Source organism: Cnephaeus nilssonii (genome assembly GCF_951640355.1).
Source record: "Cnephaeus nilssonii genome assembly, chromosome: 7".
Lineage (NCBI taxonomy): Eukaryota > Metazoa > Chordata > Mammalia > Chiroptera > Vespertilionidae > Cnephaeus > Cnephaeus nilssonii.
This window is the reverse complement of record NC_137078.1, coordinates 5,655,109-5,674,500: the sequence shown is the minus strand read 5'-3', so window position 1 is coordinate 5,674,500 and position 19,392 is coordinate 5,655,109. Positions and strand designations below refer to the sequence as shown.

General features: G+C 47.4%; 2 protein-coding genes across 4 annotated transcripts in view; one reads left to right on the top strand and one right to left on the bottom strand.

Moving 5' to 3' along the window:
* Positions 1-5,391: 5,391 nt before the first annotated feature.
* On the bottom strand, positions 5,392-9,947 carry SOWAHC (sosondowah ankyrin repeat domain family member C). Its single transcript, XM_079776960.1, has one exon. The coding sequence runs from the start codon at positions 9,821-9,823 to the stop codon at positions 8,207-8,209; it is 1,617 nt and encodes a 538-aa protein (XP_079633086.1). The 5' UTR covers positions 9,824-9,947; the 3' UTR covers positions 5,392-8,206.
* Positions 9,948-10,102: 155 nt separating this feature from the next.
* Positions 10,103-19,392, top strand: part of SEPTIN10 (septin 10) — a 74,002-nt gene continuing 64,712 nt past the window's right edge. The window contains exon 1 of one of the 3 annotated variants that reach the window (XM_079776963.1): positions 10,103-10,450. In XM_079776963.1, the coding sequence (XP_079633089.1) occupies positions 10,424-10,450 (27 nt within the window). In that variant the 5' untranslated portion in view covers positions 10,103-10,423. The remainder of the gene's footprint in view (positions 10,451-19,392) is intronic. The other 2 variants (XM_079776961.1, XM_079776962.1) reach the window with 2 other exon arrangements.

The window sequence follows — 19,392 nt, the reverse complement described above, 5'->3', positions numbered from 1 at the left end:
TTTATGGGCAGCCATTTTGAGAGACGTCCGTCATTCTAAGTCGCATGACTTAGGAGGCCACCATTCTAAGTTTTGGTTTCCTAAATTCCAACCCCTCCCTGTCCTTTGAATTAGCTGATCATGCAAGAATGTGAACCTGAGCCTTAACCAATCAGGGAGAGGCAGACTGTGTCAGGAATAAAATCTGAGCGGACTTCCTGCTCCATGTGCTTGCTTACCAGGCTCTTTGTCGGTTGCACACCCTCCTGCAGAACTAAAGATATTGCCTTGCTGTCTGACTCCCGAGTATCCTTTGTGTTCTACCAGCACCCTTAACTCTGGTGATCGCCTTCTTTCTAACAAATTGGAATAGGGAAACTGAGGCAAGAAAATTAAACAAAGCCAAAAAGCTATGCAGGTAGCTTGTAGCAGGACCTTACCTTGAGAACAAAAGGTTAAAACCTCTCCTCACAAAAGAATGCAGGAGAGGAGGGGGAATCTTAATGCAACTAGAAAATACATGGCTAAATCACCCTGAAATTACTAAAAGACAGCAGAATGGAGGTTAGAGGGGGAAGAAGAATGCCCTACTGTTCAAACAGTGAAACCAGCAGTCTTTGATTGGTCTAGATAGAGTTGCCAGGTGCTTCTCATAATTGTGGAAAAGCCATAACAAGGAAAAGGGGGGACCTTCAGAGTTCATCTGTACCAAGATATCTAGCAGAGGAATTTTTAAAAACTTATAGATAAGAGGGTATATACGGCAGAAAACCAGCACCCCACATGCTCTTCAGATTAACTGAGCCCATCTGCACTTCATAAACCAGATGTATAGATTTGCTTGCCTTACTTCTTTAATAAATGTGCATGCTTTAATTTTTTGAATAAATTGGCTTTATCACAACACAATAGTCTGAAGTCTCTCATTTAAATTCATTTATATGAGAAGAGAAGAATGGAGGTGGGGGACATCCCTCTCCCTCTGACTCAGGGGGTTGGCTGTGTGATTACACCTCTCTGGAGTCTGTGAGAGGTGCCTGTCACAGAATTGTGACAATTGCCAGAAGCAAAATCTCTGAGATAATGCTCCAGAGAATGGCAGTTTTGCACCTTATTTTATACATTACAATCAAAAGAGAAGACATAAGTGGGTTACTTGAAAGTCATTGGTGATAGATTAGGGAGGCTGGAGAAAGCAAAGTGGGGGAAACCACTGGGATTGGATAATAAGTAAAATGATCCATCTTTAACATAGGTCAGTACAGAATAGTTAATATCAACAATTAATATGATAATAACAACAAGAAGATTTGTAGTCTCTGCTTTGGTGCATTGGTTATGCCCTGAGGGGTCCCAAAAAAGGGAAGTTATCCTGACATTCCCAAGGTATGTTATCATAGATGCAAAAGACAATAGACAGACTTCGTTAAGGTAAAGATTGACTTTTGTCAGGGAAGATTCTAGCCTAGGACATAAACTGCCATAAACTGCTTTTTTTTTAAAAAAAAAAATGTTTTAATTTCAGATCATCCTTTGTGGTTACTTTAGGTCCCTGAGTTTTCAAGGTCACTACAACAGGCCTTCCCTGAACTTGTCAGGTTAGCATGTGGCCCCTTTTCATCCACACTGAATGCTTGTCACCCCCAAATTCATATGTTGAAACCTAATCCCCAGTGTGATGGGATTAGGAGGTAGGGCCTTTGGAGGTGATTAGGTCATGAAGGTGCTGCCCTTAATAAAAAAAGACCCCAAACATATGTAAACTTTCTTTTTAAAATATATATTTTATTGTTTTTTTACAGAGAGGAAGGGAGAGGGATAGTTAGAAACATCGATGAGAGAGAAACATCGATCAGCTGCCTCCTGCACACCCCCTACTGGGGATGTGCCCGCAACCAAGGTACATGCCCTTGACCGGAATCGAACCTGGGACCCTTCAGTCCACAGGCCGATGCTCTATCCACTGAGCCAAACCAGTCAGGGCCATATGTAAACTTTCAACAATATAGATTTCAACTAAAAAAAAAGAGAGAGAGAGAGAGAGAGAGACCCCAGAGAACTCCCTTCTGTCATGTGAGGACATAGCAAATATGTTAGGGCAAAAATAGAATATTGGGGAATAGCTATGGTTATGGGAAATATTAATGATGCCCATGCTCTGTTAACCATTGTTGGAGAGTGGGAATTTTTGAGCACTCCGGAGAGGCCGTGGACTATACCCCAGATAGAGTTGCCAGAGGCTGTGGACTATACCCCAGATAGAGTTGCCAGTGTTGACACCAGGCCAGGCCTTGAGATATGGCTTCATGGCCCCTTCCCCTTGCACCTCACAAAATAGCCTTGCTAGATAGAACACTGTCAGCTTTCTGAAGAACAGGATGACCCTGTGAGCAACATGGTCGTCATTGGCATAATCTTGATGTTACTTGGGAAAACTGTTTTGTCTTAGGATTACTTGTTCCGCAAAAACAGGATGTGGTTAATGTGCTTAAAAGTGGTCCCACACAAAGGGTCGGGGCTGCTCTCTGACCTGGAGATCTGGAAGGCAGATCAGCCGCCGGCCGGCAATAAAGGTTCCCTAAAATTTTAATTTGGTTTGGACTCCAGTGGTCTTTACTCGCGTTCGCTCCACAACACCATGATTACCTTGTATTGGTTAAAGAAAGGACATTCTGACATGGTTGGGAGTTGAACACTGCCAGGACCTGGGAGTCAACCTTGGACCTAGGAGTCAACCTTGGAATGTAGTACAATCTTATTCAGGAACTGCCTATTATCGTGGAAAGATTAACAACCTTGTTGCCCAAACAATGGAGTCCCACTCAGCCTGCATTGCCAACTTCCCCATGTGATCTTTGTCCTACCCTATATAAGCAGCTGGTTTATGGGGATCTGCAGAGCAGATTTCTGTGGATGACCTGCTGCTCTCCCACACTGCTAGCAGTATTGGAATAAACACTCACATATGCTTCAACCCTGTCTGATGAATTGGCTCAAGTAGTGACAGGCAGCCCAGACCCACTGATTGTCTGGTTTCAAATAGACAAATGCCTATGAACCACGAAGCAGGCTCACATCAGAGACTGAATCTGCCAGTTCCTTGACCTTGGACTTCTCAGCCTCCATAACTGCAAAATCGGTTTCTATTGTTTATAAGTCACCTAGTCTATTATTCTGTTATAACAGCCCAAACAGACTAAACAAAGCTTAAAGATCACATTTGTCAATATCAGACAATTCTGGACAAATTTCAAGAATATTCAATTATATTTGTAGACTATTAAACTCAATGTTTCTTAGAGACCCAGAAGAGTATTCAAAGGGGTATTTCCAGGTTCTCTGATCAGAAGAGCATAAAGTTGTGTTTAAAAAAACAAAACACAAAAACATAAGTGACCCTGTTTCTCTGGTTAACTTCATTCTCAGTCAGGCCAGTTTTGGCTAAACCTTTGATCAGTATGGATATAGCCTAGAGCAGTGGTAGGCAAACCGCGGCTCTCAGCCACATGCGGCTCTTTGGCCCCTTGAGTTTTTAGCAAAGGCCAGCTTAGGAGTACCCTAATTAAGTTAATAACAATGTACCTATCTATATAATTTAAGTTTAAAAAAATTGGCTCTCAAAAGAAATTTCAATCGTTGTACTGTTTATATTTGGCTCTGTTGACTAATGAGTTTGCCGACCACTGGGCTAGAGCAAAGTTTCTCAAGACACAATCAGTCACAGGGATGCTTTAAATGATTGATTTTAACTTTTCAAATGCTCACATGACCTCTGACCAATTCTTTCCAAAGGTTGAGTGTTCCACCTCATGAGACAGTCCATGGCAAGCTTTAAATGACTATTAGAAAGTCCTCTAGGCAAAACTAAACATCATCTCTTATTTTGCTTGTTGGAGCTTCACAAAATAAGTAGTCTTTTGTATACTGATAATAATATATTTAAAGCCAGGAAACTTGGGTTTTCTAGTCACAGTTTTATATAAACAAACATCTAAATAACTGACATAACTTCAATTAATGATAAATACAACTCCACAAATTGATTCTTAAAATCTCAATTTGGAAATTGAAAATTAAGAAGAATGTAGAGTTAAAAGATTCTCCTAGGGATTATGTACTTCAGTCAACTTGTAAGGTAAAACTTTTTAATATCAATTTTACACCCCTGGGGGAATGCCCGACTGCCGGTGGTCGGACACCCCTCACACAAACTGGGACTGCTGGCTCCTAACCACTCACTTGCCTGCCTGCCTGATTGCCCCTAACCCCTCTGCCTGCCTGCCTGATCTCCCCTAACCTCTCTGCCTGCCTTCCTGATTGCCCCTAACTGCCTCTGCCTGCCTGCCTGATCACCCCTAACTGCCCTCCCCTGCTGCCCTGGTCAAGCCCCCAACTGCCTTCCCCTGCTCGCCTGATTGAGCCCCCAACTGCCTCTGCCTGCCTGATCACCCCTAACTGCCCTCCCCTGCCAGCCTGGTTGCCCCCAACTGCCCTCCCCTGCCGGCCTGATCTCACCCCTAACTGCTCTCCCCTGCTGGCCTGATGACCCCTAACTGCCTCTGCCTGCCTGATGACCCCTAACTGCCTCTGCCTGCCTGATCACCCCTAACTGCCTCTGCCTGCCTGATCACCCCTGTCCTCCCCTGCTGGCCTGATCTTGCCCCCAACTGCTCTCCTCTGCCGGCCAATTTGGTTCTGACTGGCCAGTTTCTATGCCAGTCAGTGTCAAAAGCTCCGCCTCCTAGGCAGCCATTGGCTCCTCAGTTGACCCAGATTTGGTTCTGATTGGTCAGTTTCTATGCCAGTCAGCATCTCGACCTATCCATGGGGCCTGATCAGAAAGGTGGAGCTAATCAGTGGAGGCCTGGAGAGAAATGGAGGCATGGCTATTGGCCAGGCTGGAAAAGAGAGGCAAGTTCTGATCAAGGGCTGCCACAGAGGCTATGGATTAAAACCTGCCTCTCTCTCTGCAGGCCTCTCTCCAGGCCTGATCCGCAGCCCCCTAGGCAGTCAGTGCTGGGTTTGGGCTATGGCAGTGACTTCCGGTCTGGTTGAGCCTTCGGTGTTAACAGTCGTTACGACCCTGGCTCTTTATTATATAGAGGCCCAGCACGGGTGGGGGCTGGCTGGCCTGCCCTGATGAGGGCCCCAGATCAGGCTGGGGGTCCCAGCTGGGGGGCAGGGCCGGCCGGGGGTAGAGGCCGCAGTCATTCTGGTCTCTGGTCATTCCACCGTTTTGATTGCTGGGCTTTTATTATATAGGATTAGGGATACATGATCAATAACTTCAAGGGATAGGAAGAGACCAAATAAACCGAAACGTCAAAAAGCATTGTATGAACCATAAAACATGATAAAGGACTAGAGATATTTAGACAATTCAGAGAAAAAAAATCTAGTATGAACCTTTTATTTTGACAAAACAAACTATAAATTTTACATTCTAAGCTCCCAAAGTTTCACTTATTTAAAAAATAAAAGACAAGGCATCCTGGACACCCCGATTTCAGGTATGAATAAAGTAGTACCAGATTTTCAAGTTATATAAGCTGGTTGCATTTTATATACCATAAATGTGAAGAGAACTATGACATACATTCATTAGTTTCAAATGTACCTATAAAAGAACACATGGACATTCTTGAGTTTCCTAACTACACAGTTTCATATCAACAAACATCTAAGTAACTGACATAATTTCCATTAATGGTAAATACAACTTCACAAATATCAAATTACACAAATCATTTGCTCTTTATAATCTTAAATTGGAAATTGAAAAATAAGAGGAATTAGAGTTAAGTAGCTGAAAATGCTACATGAGCACACTGTGACAAGGAATGTACAAGTAGTTTCCCTCAGGAATGATTTTTAAAAATTTAAAGTCAATTTTATCAGAAAAGTTAAAATCTCTAGTGTGAAAAGAAAGTTATATGAATTATTAGCTCAATCTCTAAAGATCTAGCAAATTACAGATTTTTGTGCAATTAATTAGTAACATACACATTTAAGAGCTTAATACTGACTGTTTAATAGAATGTTTAGGTGGTTCTGAAGTGCCTACTCTTTATAGATTACTTTAGCTTTACATGTCAATGAAAGATAAGATTCTTCAGTGGGAAGTTATAGCTTATTCTGCACTAGATATAGGTAATGCGTGTAAGATTCAGAGCAAATAGTGGTTTTCACCTTCAAGGAATCTACTTTTAATTTATACAAAATTAGATTTTTACCCACATGTATGGAAAAAGTGCTTCTCAAATGTATATAGCCCCCACTTCTATAATCCTAAAATAAAAATAAAGGCACATAAATGGATAATAGTTTATATATTTTATGTGAATATTCTTCATTAATCTTTAAACAAATTCACTCTAGAGATGTGTGATAAACTTGTTACAAATTTCTATGACTTGGGGAAATTAAAGATCTAAGATCTCTCTAAAGACTGCAGTGGTATACAATTCATATATTGGTTCATTCACTCTGCAAGCCAACTCACCTCTTAATCTCTATAGATTGCAGGTACTTGTTTCATCAATAATGAGACCAAAAAGACTAAAGAAGAACTTGTGGAATTAGTCTCCCAGGAAAGTTGTTTTGAATCTTGTTACAAATAGATTTAATTTGCTTGTGAGTTAAATTTTACAATTATAAAATATTCACACTAATATATTTGAATGGAATGTAATTAAGAATCATGTGTAAGTCTTTAATTTTAATGACTGGTATTTTTCACTTACATGCAAAGAAATTCAATAGCCAGCAGTATTTAAATATAGAAACAGTACAATCTCTTCTCTTTTCCCTTTTATAAAGTGCTATTCTTAACTGGGTAGAGTTACTATCCAGCTTCTCATTAACTTCACTGTATGTCTATTTAGGTTCAAGGAAACAATGAAAAATTGAAAGGATTTAGTAATTTAAAAATTTGCAAAATATTGCTACAAAGCATAAACTATGAGCATGTTTTATTAGTAAAACAAAAAGTGTACCTTAGGTTGATTTAATAATTACTTGAGAGAAGCATAGGCTCACGTACACTTATGCCAATTTTTGCTAATCATCTAAACCAGAAACAGTTCTGTAGGCAATTCAAGTCTAAGCACCATCAACTAGGGCAGTGATGGGCAACCTTTTGAGCTTGGTGTGTCAAACTTCGCCAAATAAACTGAGCATAACTCGGGTAGTGTGTCACTTTGAGGAAAAAACATTATTTCGCAAATGTTTCATCCTCAGGAGCAGCAAATGTTTCATCCTCGGCATGCGGCCGCATCAGCGGCCACGTGTCATCAGAAATGGCTACGCGTGTCAGTGCTGACACGCGTGTCATAGGTTCGCCATCACTGAACTAGGGTCATGTCAAATAGAAAGAATGGTTATATAACCCCAGAATAAAAACTTCAGCAAATTTAGACTTTTAGATTAGCAAAACAAGTCAGTGAGAATCGGAACCACATGCAATATTTTACTTAAAAGTACCATAGGTTGTTCAAGGTATTTTCTTTAAATAAAAATTTGGGTAGTTATTAGTAATGCACCTTAATACTGAGTGCAGTATGATAGTTAAGAGGAAAGCATACTACAGATTAACTAAAAGTGAATGTTGCTTATTTCTTTAGTTCAGTGATTAAAGCTGAAATTGCTTTTTAAAAACAGTTGAACACTTACAATACAGTAGGATACCAATAGGATTCCCATTTTTATTCATTTTCTAATTAGAATTTTTGCATTTCAACTCTTACCTGACCTTCGTAAAAATCTTAAAAAGCAAATGCAATTAGTTTTTGTTCACACTTAACAAATGTTACCAGTTTCATTATAATTTGCATATCTTGTTTTTGGAAGAGTAACCACTTTTAACAATCATAAACGAGCAATATTCCTCACTTAGCATGGCATCCAATAATGGTTAAATCAAAGAAACCCTCAGTCATCAATTCTGTACCTCCAATTTAGATACATCTGTAGTCTTTACAAACAGGGACTCCAGGGCAGAGGAATGGCATGGAGAAAAGAAGCCTAGGTCAAGGTTTGATGAATCACTTGGAAAGCCACCTCACTCAGAATACTAGGGGAAACTCCCCTCCTTGCGCCCTCCCCCACTCCAACCCCCCAAAGCAAGAATGCATAATTTAGCCTAAGTCTTTTCTGGTCTCATTTACTTGCCTGCCTCTAGTATTGTAGTTCAGACAAATAACCCTTAGAATTTTCTAAAAAATTACTTTTACCCAAATACATTGGACTTCGGTCTCAATTTGAATGAGGGTAAGTGGCCTTTGAGAGATCGATCCTCTTCTTCCTGCTCCCCCTCCTCCGGGGGCTGCTCCGGGTCTCTGAGAAAGGGCGTGGTGTGGATGATCTGGGTTCTGAAGTGCATTTTGTTGAGTCTGGGTTTTATTCGCCCACTAGAGCTGCCTGAGGCTTTGCGACCTGGGTCCTTTGCTTTGCCTCCTGCCCATCCCTCAGCCAGGTGGTGGAGGTGGTGGTGGTGGTGATGGTGATGATCCCCTCCATCCTCCAGGACGTGCGAGAGTTTGTAGGTGATGAGGTGGGAAGGAAGCACTTTTGAAAGCCTCCAGCGCCCACCCCCGCTGCCTGCGGCACTTTCACCATCGTCCTCGTCCAGGGCTCCCACCAGGTTCTTGATCTCCTCGGCGATGCTCTGACTCAGGTACTGCGAGGCCTTCTTCCCACTGTAGTCCCTGACGTCCACGTCTGCGTCGTAGGCCCCCACCAGCAACTTCACCACCTCCACGTGCCCGTGCATGGCTGCCAAGTGCAGGGCGGTGTAGCCTCCGCTCGTCTTGGCGTTGATGTTCACTGGCAGCTGGTGTTTGTTGGCGAAATTGACTAGCATGGCCAGGAGCTCCTGTCGGCCGTGCTTGGCAGCCCAGTGCAGGCAAGTGAAGCCGGTGATGAAGTCCCGCTTGGTCAGCAGGCCAGGCTCACAGGTGAGCAGCGCTTCCAGGCTGTCCCACTTGCCGTCCGAGGCCGAGAGCATCCAGGCGTGTTCTAAAGGGTCCAGCGTCACCGAGGCCCCGCTGCTGATCTCCTCCTCGGCCGACGACGAAGCCAGGGAAGCGCTGTCCGAGTCGCCCCCGCCTTTGCCGCGTCCTCCCCCAGAGCAGCCCCCGGTGCTGCCGCCCCCCGCACAGACGCTCCTCTTCAGCTGCGGGGAGTTACCCATCACGAGGTCCCGGAGGTTCTGGCGAGTAGACCTTGGGGTGGTGGTTCCCCCGGGAGAGCTCCCTCCGTCCGCCTCCTCGCAGACCTGGGGCTGGGGTTCCAGGTCCTCGCTGGGCTCGGGGGTTGGTGCGCGGACTGGAGGCTGCGCGCCGCGCCGCGAGTTCTTTCTCCTGGACCCGCCGTTCCGGGGCGGCCCGCTCCGGCCGTCGCCCGCCAGGCTGGGCGGCCCAAGCGCGGCGGCGGAGGGCTCTTCATCGCCGGGTTCACAGCGCGGCCCGGGGGACGCCGCCTCGGGGCACAAGCCGCGCTCCCGGCACTGGGCCGGGTCGTCGGACCCCTCCGGGTCGCCGCCTCCGTGGGGCTCGGGCTCTGCAGTCACCGAAATGCGGGGCAGGTCCCGAGGGGGCGCGGCCTTGGGTGACTGCGGGCCTTCGCAGAACCTCCTTTTGAGGTGCACGTACTTGGCGCCGTCGGCGGGGTCGGTGCGCACCGTGGCCACGGCGTTGACCAGCTCCTTGAAGTGGGCGCGCCGCTCGGGCGCGCCGCCCAGGGCCCCCCTGAAGTGCTGCACCAGCTCGGCGTGCCGGGCCCGGCCCCCGCGCTCCGCGAGGAAGCGCAGCACCGCCTCGGGGCCGAGCTCCGCCGGGCCCTCCATCCGGGATCGCGCTGCTCGCTGGGCTGCGGGCGGGCGGCGGGAGACTCAGCCCGGCCCCATCGCGGGGCGCTCCCCGGTGCGGGCTCCGCGAACTCCCAGCCGCCGCCCCGCGGCCGGAGACGCCGCCACTCGCTCACAGGGCCGCGCCCCGCGCGAACACGCCTCCGCCGGCCCCGCCCCGTCCCGCCCACTTCCGGTCCCCGCGCGGCCGCAATCTCGGCTCCCGCCGGCCGCCCGCGGACACGGCCCCGGGCCCGCCCACTTCCGGCCCTCGCGCGGGAGCGCCTCCGGCCGCCGCCCGCTGAGCAGTCCTGGCCGCATCCCCTCTCCCTCCCGGCCCGGGGTCCGGCGGCCACTGGCCCCGCACTGACTCGTCGCGCGACACGTCGTGGGACACCCCTGTGAGAGGCTCGCTCGCGCCCGCGTCACTGAGGCCGCCGGCTTGGCCCCGCCCCTCCCCGTCGCGCCGCCTCCGGCCCGCGCCCCGCGTCCCGAGCGCTTCCCGGCCCCCGGCTCCCTCCGCCGACGCGCTGCTCCGGCCGCGGCGAGACCGCCGCTCCGCCCGCCCTCGGCTCGCTTCGCCCCGCTCCCGCCGCAACCATGAGCTCTGAGGAGGCGCGGCACCTGGTGAGTCCAGGCGACCCCCGGGGCCGGACTCCCGGGGTCTCCGCCTCGCCGTTCCCGGGGTCCCAACGTAACTTCCTCCCGCACGTCCGGTCGGGCGGTGGTGGGTCCCGCCCTCCGCGGTCCTTGCGGGCTCCGCGGTCCCCCCTCTGGGGCGAACGGGACCCTCTCACCCCCTCGGTCCGCGGGCGTCGGCGGGCGGCCCGCACCCGGCGCGCGAGGCCCCCCAGCTCTCCGCGCCGGGCGGGAGCGCTCAACTTGGTGCTCGGCTTCCCGTCTTCGCCGAAAGTTACGTGGGAAACAGCGATCGTGGGTCCGCGTGTTTGTAACGGTTTTGGGCCCCGAGCACCGAGCCGCTGGCCGCGACGGCCGCGGTCTTCCGCAGCCCTGGCCTTTCCCCGACTCTGCCCCCGGGCTCCGGGCGCGGTCCTCCTCCGGGTCCTCCGCTAAAATTCGATTCCCCGACCCTCGTTTGGGGGGACCTTGGCACCCTCGCGCGTTAAAAGACGGGTGACTGAGCTGTCCGGGGTTTTATACCTTTCAAACCAGTTACATGTTATCTCATTTGAAGCCAGCGGTTCTCAACGTGTGGTCAGTTATTTTCCTGACAATACCAAGCTGTCACTTGTTCCCGCGGGAGTGTAGGTGGTTTTTCAGAGGCTACATGACGTGGACCTCACCGCCCCTCACCGTGGAATGTGTCTCTGTGCACACTGTCGTGTACATTTTTTACTGTAATTTCTAATACTACAAATACCGATGGTTGTAATCCCTGCAAACAAAAGCTCTCTGGGGGGCCTGAGACCAGAAAGTTTGAGGCTGGTCTAAGCAGTCTCTTGAGTCAGAAGGTTCCCTGGTAGGAACAGCTTACCCTTTGCAGCCTGAGAGGTAGGTGATGTGTCCAAGCCCCACAGCCTTTCTGGGACAGCCCGGACAGCCCGATTCCGCCGGGTCGCCTCCTACTCTATGATGTCCTTAGAGAAGTCTCGGTTTTTCTATCTGAGCTGCCTTGTTACGGTGGCTGTGTTCGTGTGCATGTGTGGGTGGGAAAAATGTGTTTTATAAACTTTGGTTCGTAGTAATCTTCAGAATTAAACTTGTGCTGAAGCAAGCGCTTCATTTAATGGGCGTTGGATTTCTTGTCAACTGCACTTATTTTGCAGTTCAGTAGTAAGGCTACCTTTATGTATTTTCTAATTAAACTTTTCATTTTGAGATAATTGTAGATTCACATGCAATAGAGATCCCTGTACCCTTTATTCAGCTTTATTCAATAATAACATTTGCAAAACCATTGTACAAGACCACAACCAGGACATTGATTGTTAAGATAGAGAACTTTCCACACCAGAAGGATCCCTTTTATACTCATACCCGCTTCATTTCCACTCCACCTCCTTCTTAATCTCCAACAACCACTAATCTGTTATTCCTTTCTATAATTTTGTCATTTCATGACTGTTATTTAAAGAACCACACAGTATTTAACCTTTTGGGATTGGACTTTTTTCACTCAGCAAAATTCTCTGGAGATTCATCTAGGTTGTTGCATGTGTCATTAGTTTGTTCTTTTTAATTGCTGAGTAGTAGTCTATGGTATAGATGTAGCACACTTTGTTTGAAGGACATCTAGGTTGTTTCCATTGTTGGGCTATTAATGAATAAAGCTGCTATAAACATTGATGTACAGTAACATGTAATGTAAAATAATGAACAACACATAAGACTTCAGGTTTCTGGGATAACTTCCCAGGAGTACAGTTGCTGGGTCCCATAGTAGCTGGGTGTAAAGATTTATAAGAAACTGCCAAACTTTCCCAGCGTTTTTGCACATTTTCCATTCCCACCAGCAATGTATGAGAGATCAGGTTCTCCACATCCTCACCAGCATTTGGAGTTCCTATCTTTTACTTAGGCATTCTGATAGGTATATAGTGATTTATTGTGGTTTTAACTTGTGTTTCCATGGTGGCTAATGATGTTAAACATCTTTTCATGGCTTTATTTGCCATCTGCATATTCTCTTCAGTGAAAGTCTTTTGTCCATTTTCTAACTAGATTTTTTAAATAGTTGGTTTTAGAGGTTTTTTTTTAATATATATTCTAAATACTAGTCCTTCCTTGATATGCGATTTGCAAATGTTTTCTCTTAGTCTGTAGTTTTTTTCTTCTTCTTAATAGAACCCTTTGCAGAGCAAACATTTTTAATTTTTATAAACCTTTTTTTTTCCATTTTTCCTCTTACGGATTGTACTTTTATTAAGTCTAAGAATTATCTGCTTAACCCTAGATCACAAAAGTATGCTCTTATTTTTTATTCTAAAAGTTTTCCAGTCTATGTTTTGCATTTAAGCCCATGACCCATTTTGAATTAAGTTTTATATAAGGTGTGAGTCTTAGATTGAAGATCATTTTTTGCCATGCTCCAGCACCATTTGTCAAAAAGGCTGTCTGTCTTCTATTGAATTGCTTTTGCACTTTTGTCAGAAATCAGTTGAGCCCCGACTTCCCCACTGCAAGGTTCTGTATTTGTGTGTATCTATTTCTGGGTTTTCTAATATCACGGTCTTGATTCCTGTAACTAAATAATAAGTCTTGAAGTAAAGTAGACTGATTCTTCTCAATTCTATTTTTCAATTTTTTTGGCTATTCTAGTTCTTTTGTCTTTAATTATAAATTTTAGATTCGTCTAAATAGTTTTGCTGGCATTTTTATAGGAATGATGTTAAATCTGTGTATCATTTTAGGGAGAATTTATATCTCTACTATGTTGAGTCTTCCAACTTATGAGCATAATATTTCTCCCCATTATTTCATATTCTTTCATTTCTTTCATCAGCATTATATACAAGCTCTGCATATGTTTTGTTACAATACTTCCCGTTTTCCTAGTACATATGTTCCAAGATCCCTATATATGTTATTTTTTCCTCTACACCAGTGATGGCGAACCTATGACACGCGTGTCAGCACTGACACACGTAGCCATTTCTGATGACACGTGGCCGCTCAGGCGGCCGCATGCCGAGGATGAAACATTTGCTGCTCCTGAGGATGAAACATTTGCGAAATAATGTTTTTTCCTCAAAGTGACACACTACCCGAGTTATGCTCAGTTTTTTGGTGAAGTTTGACACACCAAGCTCAAAAGGTTGTCCATCACTGCTCTACACCATTTCCACCTGAAAAAGGAAGCATTTTATGGCTTCTCCTTGGCATAGTCAAATTGCCAGCATCACTACTCTTGAGTTTTGGAGCCATTATTAAGTAAAATAAGGTTTACTGAACACAAGTACTGCAATACTGTTAATCTGATAACTGAGATGCTACTAAGTAACAGGTGGGAAGCTTATACAGTATAGATACACTGGACATAGGGCTGTCGCTTTCTTGAAGATGGAGCGGGATGGTGTGAGATTTCATAATGTTACTCAAAACAGCATGCAATGTAAAACTTATTATTACTGAAATTTTCCATTTAATATTTTCAAACTGTGGTTGATCATGGGAACTGAAAGTATGGAGAGAATAGATAAGCGGGGGACTACTGTATACCTATTTGATTTTTTTTAAAGCAATTGTAAACTGTCTATATACTCAATCTTAAAATAACATGAGATGCCTTTCAATTGTATTTAGCAATCATGAAGAAAATAGCTTTAAATTTTTCTTTAATGTATGTATACTAGAGGTCCAGTGCACAAATTCGTGCACGGATGGGGTCCCGCCGCCCCGGCCCCAATTGGGGCAGATCAGGGCTGGGCCTGTTGGGAGGAAGAGATGGTGGGAGGTGGCTGGCCAGCCCACCCCAATCGGGGTGATCAGGGCCTGGCAGGTTGGGGGGAGGGGCCGTGGACCAATTGGCTGGAGGGCCTCCCCCCCCGATTGGGGGTGGGGAGCCGATTGGGGGTGGGGCCGGCCATGGGGAGGGGCTATGGGTGGTGGGCTGGGCTGCCCTGCCCCTGATTGGGGTGGAGGTTGCCGATTGGGGGCCAGTGGCCTGGGGGGGGGGGGTCCATGGGTGGTTGGCCGGCTGGCCCTGCCCCTGATCGGGGTGGGGGGGGTCGATCTGGGGTGGGGCCAGGTGGGGGGAGGGGCTGCAGGAGGTTGGCTAGCCGGCCCCGCCCCCTGTTGGGGTGGGAGAGTCTGGTAGTGGGCAGTACTTATTAAAGGACTAGTAGCCCGTTTGCACGAAGATTCGTGCAATAGACCTTCATTCACCTGGCTGCCTGCACCAGTTTTCTGCCGGCACCAGTGACCCAGGCCTTGGCTGTGGCCACCGCCTTCTGCCTTTTTCAGGGTCGGGGCTTGGCCCCGGGCGGTGGCCTTGGGCTCCACTGCACCCAACATCCTTGCTAAGGATCGCAGGAGCCGACCCCCAGTGGTTTCCTGCAATCGGTGCAAGCTCCCCGCTGGTGCCCAATGCCCGGAAAGCCTCGGCCCCTGGGACCCCCGTGAGCGGCTGGAGGGGCCGGGCCACGCCCCCTCAGGTGGCCGATGACCCCCGGACCCCCGGGAGGGGCGGGAGGGGCCGGGCCACGCCCTCCCAGGTGGACGATCAACCCCGGGACCCCCGGGAGGGGCCCGGCCACGCCCCCCCGGGGTGCCGATGGCCCCAGTCACCCCGGGGAGCGGCGGCATGGGTCCGGCCACGCCCCCCGGGGTGCCGATCGCCCCAGGCACCCCGGGGAGCGGCGGCATGGGCCCGGCCACGCCCCCCGTGGTGCCGATTGCCCCAGGCCCCCCGGGAGCTTCAGCATGGGCCCGGCCACACCCCCCGGGGTGCCGATCGCCCCAGGCACCCCGGGGAGCGGAGGCATGGGCCCGGCCACGCCCCCCGGGGTGCCGATGGACCCAGGCACCCCCGGGAGCGGCGGCATGGGTCCGGCCACGCCCCCCGGGGTGCCGATGGGCCCGGCCACGCCCCCCCGGGGTGCCGATCGCCCCAGGCACCCCGGGGAGCGGAGGCATGGGCCCGGCCACGCCCCCCGGGGTGCCGATGGATCCAGGCACCCTGGGAGCGGCGGCATGGGTCCGGCCACGCCCCCCCGGGGTGCCGATCGCCCCAGGCACCCCCAGGAGCGGCGGCATGGGCCCGGCCACTGGGCACCGCCATCTTGATCTTCTCAATGGCGGATATGCCACCCGGAGTCCCGCCCCCAGCCTCCTGCTGGCCCAATCGTGGGCATAGCGGAGGTGCGGTCAATTTGCATGTTTCTCTATTATAAGGTAAGATATTTAAAACTAAAGGGAACTCTAGGCGTTTTTTTACTTCTTGGTTCATATTTTTACCTTTCAGTGGTCTAGTGATCTCTAAAGATCTTTGCAAACATTAAAGTATTCAAGATGCATTTTTATATGGATTTGTTCTTTGCTGCTCTGAATACATCCAATGGGTAAGTGAATGCTACCAAATGCTAAAGTGCATTCACTATGGCAAGGATTGCAGTGCTTGCATTATTACATACTAGAGGCCTTGTGCACAAATTCATGCACCAGTGGGGTCCCTCGGCCTGGCCTGTGGGATCGGGCCGAATCTGGCTCTCTGACATCTCCTAAGGGGTCCCGGATTGCAAGAGGGCGCAGGCCAGGCTGAGGGACCCCACTGGTGCACGATTGGGGCTAGGGAGGGATGCAGGAGGTTGGCCAGCTGGGGAGGGATCGCGGGAGGGCTCCAGGGAGTGTCTGGCCCACCTTGCTTGATCCCAATTGGCTGGACCTCAGCAACAAGCTAACCTACTGGTTGGAGCATCTGCCCCCCTGGTGGTCAGTGCACGTCATAGCGACTGGTCGACTGCCCCCTGGTGGTCAGTGCATGTCATAGCAAGCAGTTGAGCGGCCTTAGCATATCAGCATACTGGAGACCCATTGCATGAAGATTCGTGCAATAGGCCTTCCTTCCCCTGGCTGCTGGCACTGGTTTTTCTCTGGCACCCGGAACCCAGGCCTTCGCTCTGGCCGCAGTGGAGAAGCCAAGCCTCTTCAGTTTTCAGTCTTCAGTCGTCTTCAGTCTTCAGTTTTCGGTCTTCAGTCTTTGCTTGGGCCAGAGCCTTCAGCCTTCGCTCCCTGCCTGCATATGTAAATTAACCTGCCATCGTTGTTGGGCTAATTTGCATACTCACTTCTGATTGGCTGGTGGGTGTTGCAGAGGTATGGTCAATTTGCATATTTCTTTTATTAGTGTAGGTTACCCTTTGACTGGTTAAATGGACAACCAGACACTTAGCATATTAGGCTTTTATTATATAGGACTAGAGGCCCAGTGCATGAAATTTGTGCACTGGGGAGGGGGTGTCCCTCAGCCCAGCCTGCACCCTCTCCAATTTGGGACCCCTCGGGGGCTGTTCGACTGCCGTTTTAGGGTATCGGGCCTAAACCGGCAGTCGGACATCCTTCTCACAATCAGGGACTGCTCGCTCCTAACCACTCACCTGCCTGCCTGCCTGCCTGATTGCCCCTAACCGCTTCTGCCTGCCAGCCTGATCTCCCCCTAACCGCTCCCCTGCCGGCCTGATTGACACCTAATTGCTCCCCTGCTGGCTCGATCACCCCCAACTGCCCTCCCCTGCTGGCCAATTACCCCCCAACTGCCCTCCCCTGCTGGCCCGATCGCCCCCAACTGCCCTCCCCTGCAGACCTGGTCACCCCCAACTGCCCTCCCTTGCAGGCCTGGTCACCCCCAACTGCCCTCCCCTGCCAGCTATTTTGTGGCGGCCATCTTGTGATGACGTGTGGGCGGCCATCTTGTGATGATGTGAGGGTGTCGCACAAGGGCATGACGGCACCTAGGCTTTTATTATATAGGATATCCTCCCAACCCCATGAGTTGAGTAATGTCTCCATTTGGGGAGAAAGGGGAATTAACATTCTCTTATTTTGTTCATGTTGTCATTGTACCTCCTTGCCCCATGCCCTCATCCGTGGTTTTGGCAGTTACTTAGTGCACTAGCAATTTGTATCTGTTGCGATCCATAAACAGTTAATTCTAACAGCCTTCTTAAGCCATACTTTTTAAAAAATATATATTTTATTGATTTTTTACAGAGAGGAAGGGAGAGGGATAGAGAGTTAGAAACATCAATCAGCTGCCTCCTGCACACTCCGCACTGAGGATGTGCCTGCAAGCAAGGTACATGCTCTTGACTGGAATCGAACCTGGGACCTTTCAGTCCGCAGGCCAACGCTCTATCCACTGAGCCAAACCAGTCAGGGCAAGCCATACTTTTATTAATTCTAGGACCGTGGTCGGCAAACTGCAGCTCGCAAGCCACATGCAGCTCTTTGGCCCCTTGAGTGTGGCTCTGCCACAAAATACCACGGCCTGGGCGAGTCTATTTTGAAGAAGTGGCGTTAGAAGAAGTTTAAGTTTAAAAAATTTGGCTCTCAAAAGAAATTTCAATCGTGCTGTTGATATTTGGTTCTGTTGACTAATGAGTTTGCCGACCACTGTTCTAGGAGATCTCTGTTTAGGCAGAATCTATATGCTGCTGGTCATATAGTAACAGAGATTCTGTTGTTTAGAAAAGAATTAAAATTTACAGTTTCCACATAGAGCCAAAATACTGCATTGTAATTTGAACAATTGGAGAAAATATTTTAATCTCATTTTGCATTTGCATATTTTGCTCTATATTTTCTTTTTTATTACTGCTTATAAAATAATACATATATCGCCGAAACCGGTTTGGCTCAGTGGATAGAGCATTGGCCTGCGGACTCAAGGGTCCCTGGTTCGATTCCGGTCAAGGGCATGTACCTTGGTTGCAGGCACATCCCCAGTAGGGGGTGTGCAAGAGGCAGCTGATCGATGTTTCTCTCTCATTGATGTTTCTAGCTCTCTATCCCTCTCTCTTCCTCTCTGTAAAAAATCAATAAAATATATTTAAAAAATAATAATACATATATTGTCTTAATCATGTTGTTATCCTCAGTCCAAGTTTTTGTTAGCTACTACTTTACCATCTATTGATTACTTTTAGTTAGAAAATTTTGTTATATCTTTATGAATTAACTTTTTTTAATGACGTATAATTTATATACATTGAAATTTATTCTTTTTTATTATAAAGTTTTATGAGATTTGGTGAATATATACAATTGTGTAACTATAACCGCAAACATGTAGAATAGTTCCATCACTCCGCTTTCCCCAAATTCCTTTGTGCTTCTTTGTAGTCCCTCTCTTCATCTCTGACAATCACTGATCAGTTTTGTGTTCCTGTTGTTTTGTCTTTACCAGAATTTCTTATGTATGAATTATTATATTGAGATTCTTCCATGTGTTGCATGTTCCTTCTTATTGTTGACTAGTATTTCATTGTATGGTTGTGCCACAATTTATTTTGTTCATCCTTTTTCCATTGAAAAACATTTGGGCTGTTAGCAGTTTTTAAGAGTTATGAATAAAGTTAACTATATATTCACATGTAGGTTTTTATGTGAATATAAGTTTGCATTTCACTTGGGATGATATCTAGGAGTAGGATTACTGAGTGTGTGTTTAACTAACTTAAGAAACTGCCAAACTCTTGCAAATGTTTGTTCCAATTTGCATTCCCACCAGTAACAACTGAGAGTTCCTGTTGTCTGCATCCTTGCCAGTATTGTCAATTTTTAAAAAGTAATTCTGATATATAGTGATATCTCATGATTTAATTTTCATTAATCTAATGACTAATGCTATTGAGCATCTTGTCATGTGCCTATTTGCCATCTTATATCCTTGGTGAATTGTCTGTTTACATCATTTCCCATTTTTAAAAATTAAGTTATTGTCTAAATTATTATGGAGTTATACAAGTTTTTAAATATATATATATATATATATATATATATATATATATCATATAAGTCCTTTATGAGATAAATTATTTACCAATGTTTTATCCAAGTATGTGTCTTATTTTTTTAATTCTCTTAACAGTATGCCTTGAAGAGCAGAAGAT